Below are 14,964 nucleotides of genomic sequence, written 5' to 3'. Positions count from 1 at the left end.
TCCTCCAATCCACAATTCTCCTTGAAATGAAACATCAGGAGGCAATTGCAACAGAATAAAAATCTGTAGAGGGAGAGATTCAATGTGGTCAGTGCAATTTAATTTAAATGGGTTATAAACCAACTGGACCAAGGCCAGCAAGTTTCATTTTTGGTTTTATATGTCCAACAAGTTTTATTCATCAAAATACTCATTTGACCCAATGCTAAATGTTTTGAAAATAATACCCAAAAGACAAAGACTCCAAGCATTCAACTTAATTGCCTTAGCACTTGGAGCTAACAGGCAGAATCCTATGTAAAATAGTATTCACTTAGGTGTAAAAACCTGTAGGCAAAACTAACAATAAGATTATCTGCAGGTACGTGTTAATGAGGCCATTCAGACAGATGAGGTGTCAACAAGGTCTAGTTATTGGGGAGTGAACTTGGGTTACTATTGTGTGGTAGGAAAGCAAATTCAGGCTCTCGACAGTTAGCCATTCATAAAGGGTTTGATAGGAGGAGAAAAAAGGCATCTATCTTATTACCAATATTTGAAAGAAAAGTAAAATAAGTGAAGATTTTTCCAGATTAGAGTTAAATATATACCATTTGAAAAAAAACTGAGTGTGAAAAGGAAGTATTGAAAAGTAATCTCTCACAAAGAAGCTCTCTTACTCTCATACTCTTTCCTTTAAAGTCAGAACTTAATGCTTTTCCCTATAAAATTCAAAGTTACAATAAGGATTTTATGTCATTATTCTTAGAATGTTAAACATACAACCTATGGAGATCAAACATTTCTTTTTAAATACAACAGGTAGATAGAATTTAAGATTATAATTTTCAGGTAAGGATGATACAAGTGAGCACAATTACTCCCAAGTATTGCAATAAATTAGTAGAGGCACAATAAATATAATCTATTAGTGGATATATAAAAGTCTCACTAATATTCAACAACGTGCTTAATAAAGAAGCACAATACTCAGAGGACAGCTAATGTCTGATGGCTACTTGCATACTAAAACACCAGAAAATGCTTATTTGAAATATATTTTTATCGTATCTTTTGTTGGGAACTGGATGGAAGAAATGCCTGGGAGAGGATGGTGGGGATGGGGAGCTTCTGACATCAGTTTAGTATCAAATAGGTAATATTACTTATTTCTTTAAGGTAATTTGAGCTTTAACCTACCTTTGGTAATTGCAAGTAGCTTTTCTCTGAAATTTATGGTACTTTATTTCCAGCTTTTTAATAAACTTGGAGGATTTTTATTTTTGAAGTTAAGGGGGAGGAAGTAAAAAGTAATTTCATCTGCCAATTTGGAACATTTGCCTGAAAATTTTGGCTTTTTATTTGTGAAGGTGGATCAACCATGGAAGTAATATGTGTGATATTAAATTAATCCACTGACAGGGATATATGATCTCTTAAAATTTTTAGAATTATTACAGTGATTCACAATTTATTACACATTTCAGTTAAATAGATTATAAAGGAATGTGGCTGGCTTTAGGGACCTGTATGCATACTTTCTATACTCTTCCTCCTTTCAGCCTACCAGCTATCTATCTTATGGTACTCCAGAATTTAACTGAGTATCACCCCAGAGTATTGGTACTTATGAAATTTACTAAATACTAAAAAGAGAGCTATGTCCATTGCACAGACATTGTCAACTGTGAATGATAGATATCATTTGCTTTAGTTTGCATCTTGATTTTAAATCCCACTATGTAGCCATTTTAGCTTGCAGAAAGGTTATGACTAATGTAGTCAATAAAAGAAAAGCACCTACTTAATATTTAGTGTTTCCCTAATGTTGTGAAGTCAGGAGGCATTATTTGCAGAGTCACTCAGTGACTAATTTGAAGTATTAAGTTTGGTGCACCATTGGATGGCAAATACCTGGTCTATGTACTTCCATACTCCCTCTCCCTATCAGCCACAGCAGACCTCACTAATTCATCTTGGTAGTCTTTCTGTCTTTTTTTTTTTTTTTTAAAGATTTTATTTATTTGACAGAGAGAGACACAGCGAGAGAGGGAACACAAGCAGGGGGAGTGGGAGAGGGAGAAGCAGGCCTCTGGCCGAGCAGGGAGCCCGATGCGGGGCTCGATCCCAGGACCCTGGGGTCATGACCTGAGCCGAAGGCAGACGCCCAACCGCTGAGCCACCCAGGCACCCCGGTAGTCTTTCTGTCTTAGATACTAACCACAGTCTTGACACATAGAACAACCTTACACTCCTATTCAACAGAGCCCTCAAGGCAACCACGAACAATCTGGCATATCCTTGGAAAGACCAATACACTGATGATCACAGACTTGGGTTATAAATTCAGCGTTGCCATTGAGGAATTAAATAGCCTCTGGTATGTCATTTAATTTCTCTGTGGTTTGTTTTCATTCTGAAAATATGTCAGTGAAAATATAAAGATCTGATGCTACAGATTTATTCTTATGTCAGTAGAATAGAAAATGACTTTTTTTAAACTTGTAGAAGTAGTTTTAGATAAAGAACAAACATTATTAGTAGTTCAGTCAGCTCACTCTTCAGTCTAATGAAAACAATTTTTCCATTGGGATTATTTTAGGAAAAAGTGTTACCAATTAGAAATACTGCCTTTTCCATTTTTAATGCACTATTTTCTTAAAGTATATTTTTGGATGAATCTTTATTAATAAGTTAAAGTATACAGTTATTTTTGAAGTTTATCTTAAATTTATCTTCCTTCAAAATATAGAGAGAATACTTAGAAAATTAGTTTAGTCTTTCACATAAATTTGCATCATTTCAGCAAAACTTACCACTGCTTTTTAATTTTTGGCATTTTTTTCAGATATTATTATTTCCAAGAGAGTTCAGGAGGGGCAAACACTGTAGGATTAAAATGAATGAAACCCAAACTAGGTAACTTCAGATCATTGCAAAACCTGTTTTAATGTACAAAATTCATTACCAATTCTCTGCATTCACTATTTCCATAAAATAGTATATGTTATGTTGTTTCCACTATTTTTGTTTTGCATCATTTTTTAAAATGCTTTATGTTTGTATATTTTCCACAAAGAATAGCATTCCATATTAATTTCACACTATTTTTATCAAGAAAAGTCTTTATTTTTTTTAAACTAAGGTATGAAATTAGAAATTTCTTCTTTATTCAGGAAGACACTATTTATAAAAGTCTTAACTGTGATGTGTCCTATCAATTATAAATCAGGAAATATTATGTGTAGGGTCTTAAAAGTAAATTTTGGGTGAGCCAATTTAGGAATACTCTAGTCCAGAAACTTAGTAAGTACATCAATTCTTAAGGAAATAAGCAAAAACTCTATATATGAAAATATATGACTTACATATTTAGAGATTCCTTAAGAATACAGGTAGTATCCATGCTAAATGGAAACATGAAGTTGCTCTATTTAAAAATTCTTGAATGACCACTTCAGGATTGTTAATTCATTTCCAAGGCTAACTGGTATGTGAATTGGGTCATGAAAGCAATTTTTATTGAATATTATAGTCTAAAGAGACAAATTATACCCTAGTGACAGAATATGTTAAAGAAAAAATACCTTGGCATATTTATATGGTAACTGGCAGACATGGAACAGCAACTTTCCCCTAAAATATGTAAATATGTATTATATCTATTCATAATCTCTATTTTTTGCAAGTCAACACTATCTCATCAAATGATTCCTAAAAGTTCAAGAAAGGTGTAGTGGTGAGTCAACCATATACCTTTATATATTTCAGGTAAATTTTAATGCCATCAACTCACAGAAACAGTGAAGTATATAGATGATGAAATATAATTAAACAGAGAATACAAGAAGTAACAGAAAACCAACTAATTACATTGGTATCTTAACATTAATCATCTCTGATTAATCGTCATCAATGAAAGGGAGTGGCTAATAGAAAGTCACAGATAATCTACTTTGTGGTATTGAGTCTATGGCTTTGTGCTTAGCAGCTGAATTTCTAATTGCCCAGTGTAACTTACTGCAAATGTGTTGTGAGGATGCCCATCACCAGAAGAGTGGCCACAGACACATAATTTTGTTTCTGGAAGCAATTCCTAGATTAAACAAAGAGAATCAGGAGTTGGCTTCCCAGCCCCCCCCCCCCAATCTTAAGGCTTATGCTAATAATTACATTATCATTTAAAAATATTTTTGGATTATTATCTTGGTAGGTGAACATAGATGAGACTATTCCATCTTTGTGTCACAGTTAATAACAGTATAGAATTAAAAAATAAAAATAACTTGGCAAATGCAAAGTTGAATATTTGAACATAATGAATTAACCACTAATCAAAAAATTTCATGGTCTACCATGATCTTGACTCAGGAATCTCACTTCCCATTTCTAAGCTAAAATTATGGCCAATGTTAGTGAATACTCCTAAAATTTAAATGGTACTGTGATTTTAGAGTATGGGATGGTATTTGTCCTTAAAACTTTAATTACCTCTTTTCGAAAAAGCTAACTATTGACTTGTACTCAACTATAACCAATACAAATGGAACATAAATCCTGGCTTGTCATGAAATGTGAGCATAATCACAAGAATCTCTTTAAACTGCCTTAGCCATGCATTACTATAACACAAATATCGCCATTAAATATATATTTGAGGCTACGGAACCAAACTCCACGATCTCTGTTAAAACCTGTTGAATTGTGCCACTTGTATTGAGAACTACTTTATATACTCAAATGTATAGTTTGCATTTTTATCTGTAAAAGACATGGAATGTCATTTTTTACCTAAGTAGCATTAGACATTTCAAAGATTTTGTCTGAAGGGCAAAAGGATTACACTGCATTTGAATAGACCATGTGACAACACATCCTTAGACTTCATGTAGGATATGAAAGGATGATCCCCATTCATAAGATACACCAGGGAAATTATATCAGAAAAGAAGAAAAGCAAGGAGGGATGTGGTAGGGGTGTCAGGGAGTATTTGTAGTGGTTTGATGCATGTAAATATTACATCTTATAAATAATTCTTTTCAAATACATATCTGAAGTTCAGGGTCTCTGTTTAAGAAACGATTGTATATGCTTTACATGGCTATATGCCATTTTCTGCATGATAAGAGCAACATTAATTCAAACAGGAAAAATGGCTTCCAAAATAGTCCTTTCCTTTCGTTTCCTATGAAGAAGTATGTTACCTGATGCTGGCAGATGAAGACTACGGGGGGGGGGAGGGGAGGGGGGAACCTTCAAGTTATATTTTACTGTCAGAATCCTACAAACACGTTTTCATCTAAATTATTTTGTCAACAGCCTTGTAGTACCCTTGCTAACCTTATTTGGCACCAGTGCATAATTAGATACACAGGGGTGTGACTCCAATTGAAGGTGTTGGCATTGCAGCACTCTGTGAAAATATTAACTATGAGGTTAACTCCAATTTTCTCTTCTTTAATTAAATGCACATGGTACTAATGAGGTAACCTACTGTTCCTTGATAGCACTAATTAGCTAAGAGGAGAGTACACTCTCACACTGCAATTTAAACCTAAAAATAAGGTTGAAATATGCTAATTGCAGGCAATTTAAAACAGTACAAGTTGAAGAACTAGTCATAATAAGAGAAACTGACTGCTTTACAGCTAGGCAGCTGTAACTTTGGTTAAAATCAAAACAAGCCACATGATTTTTGGACTGCTATTTAACAAGGTCATAAGCATCCTAAAAAAATGAAATGCTACTCTAAACCATAGCAATGAACCAGACTCACAAAAAATCCTCAGATCAACACTCACCTACATAAGACCAAAAATAAGTGAGCAGCACCAGAACTCCAAAGGTGCCATGACACTATTTACATTTAATACTAAAAACTAAACTCCATAAATAAGCAACATCACCTTAAACTCTTTCAAGAGCACCCAAATTAAATAAAAAATTGTACTTTGTGTCTCCAGTATACTACCAAATATATAGGAGTGATGAAGATTTGCCATCCCAATCACAGGGTCAGAAGGGAGGATACAGAGAGGAGTAAGTCTCAGCACTTGAGGAATATACAAACAGGAAATTGCCAGACAACGTACAAGTACAGTGATAAAAATACAAAAAAGATGCTATGGAATAAAATGGTGTAGGGACTATTTAAGGATATCAGAAGCATTTCATTATAAGAAGGAGATTTTGACTACATTTCTCTACAGATTAGAGCTCTGCAATGAAAGTAGCCTGGAGCTTCATGTTGAGAGAGAATGTTCTCCATTCTCAGCTCAAATGACTTAGAACTACGATTTCAATGAATTTAAGTATAATCCAACTGTATTTTCTTTAATTGCTTTTCAAACATTTTCCAAACATGATTTTAATTGATAAACAATGAGATAAACTTTAATATCAAGCAAGATTCTGAAAGACCTTCAGAATCACTAAAATATAAGTTCTCATTGTACAAAGTATATTTTCATTATTTTGTATTTTTTTTAAAGATTTATTTATTTATTTGAGAGAGAGAGAGAGAGAAAGAGGGAGAGGAAGGGTAGAGGGACAGAAGAAGAGGGAGAAGAGAATCTTAAGCAGACTCTCTGTTGAGTGCAGAGCCTGATGCAGGGCTTGATCCCAGGTCCCTGAGATCATGACCTGAGCCAAAATCAAAAGTCCAACACTCAACCAAATGAGCCACCCAGGTGCCCCAATTTTCATTATTTTTTTGATTCCATAGGATCATAATGTCATATTTTTATTGACCAGAAACTGACTAATCAAAACACTCGCTGACTGACAATGCCAAATCATTCTTATTAACACAGACAGAAATAAAGCACATTAAAATTAGTTTATCCTTAGGGACAAGAGAGATATGGACTGCCCCACACTGAGGACTCACAGTGACATTTTTTTTTGCTCCTGTCACTTTGCATGCAAAATCATAGAATATATACAGTTTAAATAATCAAAAGAGTTGAGTAAGCAATAAAAATAGAGTTAAAAAGTAAAATTTGTGAAAATGGAAAGCTAACTTAATTTTAAAGTTTACTGGGGTGCCTGGATGGCTCAGGTGGTTAAGTGACCAACTCTTGATTTTGGCCCAAGTCATGATCTTGGGGTCATGGGATTGAGCCCTGAGTTGGGCTCCATGCTGAGCATGGAGTCTGCTTAGGATTCTCTCCCTCTCCTTCTGCCACCTCCACCCCCTGCACTGTATGTCTCCCTCTCTCTAAAAAAAACCCCAAAACCCAAAAAACAAAACCCTTAAAGTTTACTGAAGAACTATAACAGAAGAAAGTGAATCATTTGAAAAACAAAAGCTTTTAACTTCCAACTAATAACTCTTGGAGTTAAAAGTATATGAGAATAAATTTTGCACTACCCTTAGCCCATCACCATGTCTTGCCAAAAGACTTGGTTGAAGAAACCCACCTTTGAAAAACCCACCCAGCTTCTTCTCCTGGCTGTCCTAGAGCTTTCTACAACAGAAAGCGATAGAATATTGGCAAGAAAGGCTAATAAACCTCTGATCAACCATGCTTTAATAGATTCATGAAGTTTCAAGTCTGTAAAGAAACAGCAAAGCAAATGAAATCAGACAGTCATTTAGAAATGGGTCTCCTAGAGGCAACCTGACATATTCTAGCAAATCGCAGGGAAATACAATGTGGATGGATGTTTTAAGTGTTTGCATCTGTTTCAAATAAGCACCAAAGAACCTTTTAACAGTGAAAAGGCCAGGACAGTGTACAGGAATGAGCTTTTAATATTAACTTCAGAAGGAATCTATTCTTTAGTTAAATATAGATCACTGTAATTTCTGTTAAAACAATAAAAAGTAAGTCATTTAGTGTTGAAAATAAAAATACTAGCTCTGGAGACAGTCTGACAGGGTTCAGATCCTGACTCGACACTTATTAGTGGTGTGACCTTGAGCAAGTTATTTAGCCCCTCTTGGCCCTTCTCTCTAGACAGGGGATGATAAGTAACACCATCATAAGATTAATTTGTATCTAGAACAGCGCTGGTACTCATATACTTTGTTTATTAACTGTGTACTTAATATTTATTAGCACTCATTACTGCTTCAGAACAATATTCAATTTTTTCAAATAAAAATATTATGAAAGTCCTACTATGTATGCATTATTACACACTGTAAAGTATGCACAAATTCTCAAGACATTATGTCTGCGTACAAATAGCTTTCAGGCTCTCATTAGACTTCATGATACAAATCAAAGCCTCTTTCACATGAACAAAAACTATTTTAACTACAGAAGTAAAATATCTGTACTCTGAAACCTACATAACAGTGATAAAAGAAATTGAGCATGACACAAATAAATGGAAAGATATACCATGCTCATGGATTGGAAGAACTAACTGTTAAAATGATATTACCCAAAGTAATCTACAAATTCAATGCAATCCCTATCAAAATACCAAGAGCATTTTTTACAGAACTAAAACAAATCATCCTCAAATGTATAGGGTACCACAAAAGATCTCGAATAGCCAAAGCAAACTTGAAAAGGAAGGACAAGCTGCAGGTATCACAATCCCAGATTTCAAGCCATTCTACAAAGCTACAGTAATCAAAACAGGATGGTTTTGGCACAAAAATAGACACAGATCAACAGAATGGAACAGAGAGGCCAGAAACAAACCCACACTTATATGGTCAATTAATCTATGACAAAAGAGGCAAGAATAAAAAGAGAGTCTCTTCAACAAATGGTATTGGGAAAACTAGAAAGCTATATACAAAAAAAAAAAAAAAGAAGAAGAAGAAGAAGAAGAAAAGAAAAGAAACTGAACTTTCTTACACCTATAAAAAAATATAAACTCAAAGTGGATTAAAGACCCAAACATAAGACCTGAAACCATATAACTCCTAAAAGAAAACACAGGCAGTAAACAGTTGGACATCAGTCTTAGCAATACTTTTTTTTGGATCTGTCTCCTCCAGCAAGGGCAACAGCAAAAATAAACAATTGGGACTACATTAAGCTAAAAGCTTTTGTACAGTCAAGAAAACAATGAGCCAAAAAGGCAACCTACTGAATGACTGAATGCCTTCATGAAGCTCAGGTCATGATCCCCAGGTCCTGGGATGGAGCAGGGAGGCTGCTTTTTCCTCTCCCTCTGCCCCTCCCCCTCCCACTCATGCTCAAATTCTCTCTGTCTCTGTCTCTCTTAAATAAATAAAAAAAATCTAAAAAATAAAACAAACAAAAAAAACCCCCCACAAAACCCTAAACCTAAGCATCTTACAGTATTTGAAGTACAATGATATCCTGAATGGAACCACAGTCTACATTTTAAAGGTACAAAATTTCCTAAAAAGTGTTTAACTAGTCAAGAAGTATGGCCACTCTTGACATGGTATAAGACAAGAACAAAATTACATGGTTGATTGACCTTTCTTCCATTCCAACTGTTAACTCTGTTGGTTTGGTAGCCTGTTTTGAGACCATTCATTACATCTGACGGAAATTGCCCCCAGGACGAGTGTGGCCAAGGTTGGAGCAGGATGTTTTGTGTTGGCTTAGCAAATTCAAATTGCTTCATCCCTCTCCAAACCATGTTTAAAAAACAGATTCAAAGCTGCCTAGCTCTGACAGAGGAGGTAAAGGAAAGAGAACTGATGCCTGGAAAACATTTTGTGTATTTCCTAAGTCCAGTGGGTCGAAGTGGTTGGTGTTGGTTGGAGTCACTAGAGGATAAGTGGGGAGGACTACAACAATTTGAGCACGTGCCTTAAGATTTCATTCTTCATCCTGAGTAAGTAATTAGCCCAGCCTTCCTTTTTTTCCTGTTGCACAGACTGCAAAACCCACATGATACTGAGGAGAACATGATGCGGCCATTAAGGAATCACTTTGCAGAGAAGCGAAACTGAAATCCAGGGAGCTGAAATTATTTACAAAAGGCCATGCGTCTACTTATTTTTAAGGCTTCTGTGCATTATAGATCCTGTATACGTACTGCACAGGCTCTCAAATTTCAGTGTGTAAAAGAATCTCAGGACCAGCTGTTATAATCACAGATTCAAGGCTACCTTCCTAGAGATTCAGATTCAAAAGATCTGGGATGGGGTGCAGGAATATGCATTTTAACAAACATCTTGGTAGTTGTGAGTTAGAGCTTCTATGATCATACGTGGAAAAACACTGTCTTTCGTGTTTGGGATAGTTGTGTGACAGGTAATTTTTCATTCTTTCCTTCTACTATTTAGTCAGTCAACACTTTTTTCAGTAGGTGGCCACTGTCTCCCTCTAGATACCACAGATATTTGGAGGATTTGAAATTTTAAAGTACTTAATATTAATCAGTTAAGTCCACTGAAATTCCTAAAATAAGATTTGATCCCCATTCCGTGGTGAAAAAGTACCGAAGAATTAAGAAAAATTACAGACTATAACAATGCTGAAGTCAGATTTTTCGCCCTGTTTTTGTCAATGCTGTCTTATTCACCTCAGAAAGCTGCCATCATAACCGGCACTAATTGGCACCCTTGTTAGAAATCTCAGCAGAGGAGCCAAGAATAGAGCAGATATGGACACCTCTCACCCACAGGGCCCGGCTGTCTACACAGGTGCGGCTGAGATCAAGGATGGGGTAGATGACCTGGTTACTGCTTGTGAGAAGGATAAGACCTACACCTGTTCGCTGACGACGTCGACAACCCGAATCCCCAGGGATGTTAATCGAGTAGCTTTCATGTGCCTGAAGTCACTGAAAAACAAAAGACGCCCATAGTGCTCCTACAAGTGATGCAGTTATTATGTTTTAAGAGGGAATGAAGGCAGCATTCAACAGACACTTCTGCCATGAGATACTCCTGCAGAATACTGGCAGACTATTGTATTTTTTGCTTACTTGTGGTATGCTTATTCGCTTCATTCAAGAAAATATTTTTAGCTCTTCTGGGAAAAAAATAGGGAGCTGAATTTCTCATGAACATCTGGAGGGCAAAAGAGAACATTTTAAATATACAATAATTATTTAATAGATAAAATGGACAGATTCTACATATAGGATTTTTTTTTCCTCCTGGGTATATTGAGGCTACGCAGAAATCACTTATGCAAACATAAGAATAATAGTCCTTTGTTTTCTGCTCTTCTTTTTTACTTTGTAGTTAAAAGAAAATGCAGAGTTAGGGGAGGTAACATAAGGTCAGATTTTGCCACGGAAAAAAACTTTCTCTATGAAATGAGAATGTACAGAGCCGTGGCCCTGTATACCTGTACAGGACATGTAGGGGCTTAAAATGTATCTGCTGATGACATGGAGGCTAATGCCTGACTCTGTAGTTTGTTCACATTTTATTCACCAAAGATTTAATGATCACATATTATAAGTCACTTACAATAAAGAGTTCAACTCCATTTTTTATTTTGACTGCTGACTTCTTTTGAGTCTCAACCTCCCTTTCCCCTGTTGCCCCACATCTGGGCGGAAAGTTCACGCTCCTCCTCCTTGGCCACTCTAGGGAAATTTAAATCCCTGCTCAAGGGATCGTTTCCCCAGCCCACCCCACAGGCCCTATAAAGATCCAACCCATTTCCTCTACTTTCGCAAGCCAGCCGGGACCTGCTTGTGTCCCAATCAGCTCTCCTTAGGAGTCTCTTTCTTGTGTGAAGAATAAAATTTCTCTCAAGTTCTCTTGGTGTTTGGGGTGTCCTGACCTTTGACATCTGAACCAAATTTTGAGTGGGGATCCCTCTCACTTCTGTGGAGTACTACAGAACACCACTTACTAAGTTAAGAATTAGGATACAAAGTCAAGTGGGAGTACCTAACCCAAAGAACTTATAAGCAAATTGGGAAGACAAACTACTAGTGATTAGTAACATAATAAATGCTATAGCAGGTGTTTGCACAGGATGCTATGGGAGCATAGAGGAGGGACAGAAAAGGATTTTAGACGAGGTGATAATGAGTAGATATTAGTATACAAAATGGGTATGTGGTGGGTGGAGGTAGGGAGATCAAAGGAAGAGCCTAAATGAAGGCTGGAAGGTAAACAACCCCCTGCTGTATTCAGAGAAACACAGATGGTCCAGCAAGGCCAGAGAAAAGAGAGGATGGCAGGGGTGAGCACAAAAAGAGAAGCAGAGGCTGGCTCTTCAAGAGCACCATGTAAAGCCAAGTGGTCTTTATGCGCACCAAATCTCTCATCACTAAATGTGGACACCCTCTGCCTTTTCTCTTGGAGGATTCGATGAAGGGTCAAATACATAAAAACACTTCTGAGGTATTTAGAGCACTCTAACTATCATCCTGAAGAAGTAACTGTGACCCAAGCAGAATGGCTCAAGAGATTCTCTGAAAATCTTTATGATGGCAAGAAATCACTTTTCAAGTCTCTAGGAACTCCCCTTCCCCTTCCTTCCAGTCAGTGGCTTTCCTAGAACCCTGCATATGTCTTATTCCTTACTATTTTTCCCTAGTTCCCTAAATATACTAATAAATTATAGCGTATTTAAAGTCAGTTCAGTATCAGAACTGCACTTGGGAAACTCTGCTTGCAAGAATGGAAATGTACTAAAATGTAGTATGTCTGAGTTATATCACCATAAAGGTACAAAAAAATTAAATTTTGTATTACCAAGCAAAAGGTAAGAAAATAATTTGACAGACAGACAGGCATTTTTATCCTCGAGAAAGTTTTGTGGTAAACTACACTGAAAACTTTGGAGAAAACATAAGATCTCAGTTCAATTTTATAATGCAGCGCTAAAGAAATGAACTTTCTAAAATCTGGGGTTCAGGAAAAGAAGGGAATGCTTTGTACGAGATTTAACTGGATATTGCTCCTTTCTTTGCTATTTGGGGCATTCAGAATATAATTTCACAGATGATATATTCTTCTTAATGTGATTTTCAGACTACGTCTAATGGAAAATGCCTGGTTAGGATTAAGAGACATAGTACAGATGTTAAACTACATTTGCATGCAATTATTTCTAAAACAAATGCCAGGGTACAGAGTCTATTGAAATGGCTTTCAGGATGGCTGGCACAATGTATTAAACCAGCTTCCAATTTCTGAGTAAGTCTACTTTCTGAATATTTCAAATCAAGACACTGAACACAGAATAAGCCTTAGATTTTTCACCTCGACACATTGTCCAAGAATGGTGGACATAGGGTTAGAGCCCAAGGATTCAGGGTAGGGATTTGACAATTTGTAATGCAAACACCTTTCTAGCTTCAGGCAAAAAAACTGCGTTTTGTGTATTAACTTCCATATCTGAAAAAAATAAAATTAAAATAAGTTAAACTACTAATTTAGTATGTGGAATAAAATAGATAGTAATAAATTAGATGCGCTGTGTAGCCTTCAACTTGTTTCAGGGCTTTTCCTTCAAAAACAATAAAAAGTATCCATAAAGCTACTAACTTTTTGTGAGTAGAAATCTCACTTTAGCCGATGGTCTTGCAGGGATATACTTTGAACATCAAACTAGAAGTAAGACACCCTTATTTAAAGTACTTCGGGGGGCGCCTGGGTGGCTCAGTCAGTTAAGCGTCTGCCTTCGGCTCAGGTCATGACCCCAGGGTCCTGGGATCGAGCCCCACATCGGGTTCCCTGCTTGGCGGGAAGCCTGCTTCTCCTTCTCCCACTCCCCCTGCTTGTGTTCCCTCTCTCGCTGTGTCTCTCTCTGTCAAATAAATAAATAAAATATTTTAAAAAAGAAAAAAAAAAGAAAGTACTTCTGAAGTGCATCTGTCACCAACTTTATCAGGTACATCAAAGGTAGTGAGCGGCAGGACCCAAAGGAAGCATTCATCGCTGTGCTTACGTAGGGCATCATGCCTTCACAGAGTGCTGAGCCTAGCTGTCCTTGGAGTTCGTGGCCTGGGCTAGACCTTTAATTACCTCTCAGTGATCTTTTTCATGAGAATATATTTTCAGGGGCGCCTGGGTGGCTCAGTCATTAAGCCTCTGCCTTCAGCTCAGGTCATGGTCCCAGGGTCCTGGGATCGAGCCCCAAGTCAGGCTCCCTGCTCCGCGGGAAGCCTGCTTCTCCCTCTCCCACTCCCCCTGCTTGTGTTCCCTCTCCCACTGTATCTCTCTCTGTCAAATAAATAAAAATAAAATATTTTAAAAAAAAGAATATAGGGGCGCCTGGGTGGCTCAGTTGGTTAAGCGACTGCCTTCGGCTCAGGTCATGATCCTGGAGTCCCTGGATCGAGTCCCGCATCGGGCTCCCTGCTTGGCGAGGAGCCTGCTTCTCCCTCTAACCCTCCCCCCTCTCATGTGCTCTCTCTCATTCTCTCTCTCTCAAATAAATAAATAAATCTTTAAAAAAAAAAAAAAGAATATATTTTTAGATTTGGACTCGATTCAACACATGAAGTATGCAGAGCAACTGCTATATCTATTATGTATCAAAACAAAACACTGAATCATATGTTCATTTGTCCAAATTCAGAAAGTACCAGCATCTCCTTTACTGTGTGCTTAGCTCCTTGGTGGGGAGCAATTCAAATCAGGTCACCCTAGGAATTTACAAGGGGACTGAAGTTGTGGCAGTTCCTTTTCTGATCCCTGCGGGGGAAGCAGCAGCAGCTGTGGGATCAGCTACTTTTTATCCGCTGTTGGTCTCAGTGGCAGCTCCTTTTCTTGCCAATAATGATAAATGATAGACTCTTTAAAGAGGAATAGAGATTGCAAGCTGCACACACAGAAGCTTATCTTGTTGGCATCTCTGATTATGATTTGCTCCCTATCAACTTCTTCCCCCTCCTGATGGTGATGTGAGGTAGAGAGCAAACCTGAAGGAAGGGGATCGAGTATTTAAAAATTGTACTCTTTCCAAAAGAAACTCTCCTACCATTAGACAGAGAAAGCTCTCATCATGCCAAGAAAAACGCCAGTGAGGTCCAGTCCTGCCCCTTACTTTTTTTTTTTCTCCATATCAAAAGATTTTTCTACACATTGTTGGGTAAACACCTAACTTCATCACCAAGTCCCA

General features: G+C 37.0%; 1 protein-coding gene across 1 annotated transcript in view; it reads right to left on the bottom strand.

Moving 5' to 3' along the window:
• FOXP2 (forkhead box P2) overlaps nt 1-14,964 on the bottom strand; it is a 544,046-nt gene that overhangs the window by 114,800 nt on the left and 414,282 nt on the right. The window contains exon 6 of the mRNA XM_035020960.1: nt 4,001-4,075. Coding sequence (XP_034876851.1) covers nt 4,001-4,075 — 75 coding nt within the window. The remainder of the gene's footprint in view (nt 1-4,000; nt 4,076-14,964) is intronic.

This window comes from Mirounga leonina, unplaced genomic scaffold, assembly GCF_011800145.1.
Source record: "Mirounga leonina isolate KUSES-001 unplaced genomic scaffold, KU_Mleo_1.0 Mir_174, whole genome shotgun sequence".
In the NCBI taxonomy this organism is placed as follows: domain Eukaryota; kingdom Metazoa; phylum Chordata; class Mammalia; order Carnivora; family Phocidae; genus Mirounga; species Mirounga leonina.
This window is presented reverse-complemented; position numbering and strand designations above follow the sequence as displayed.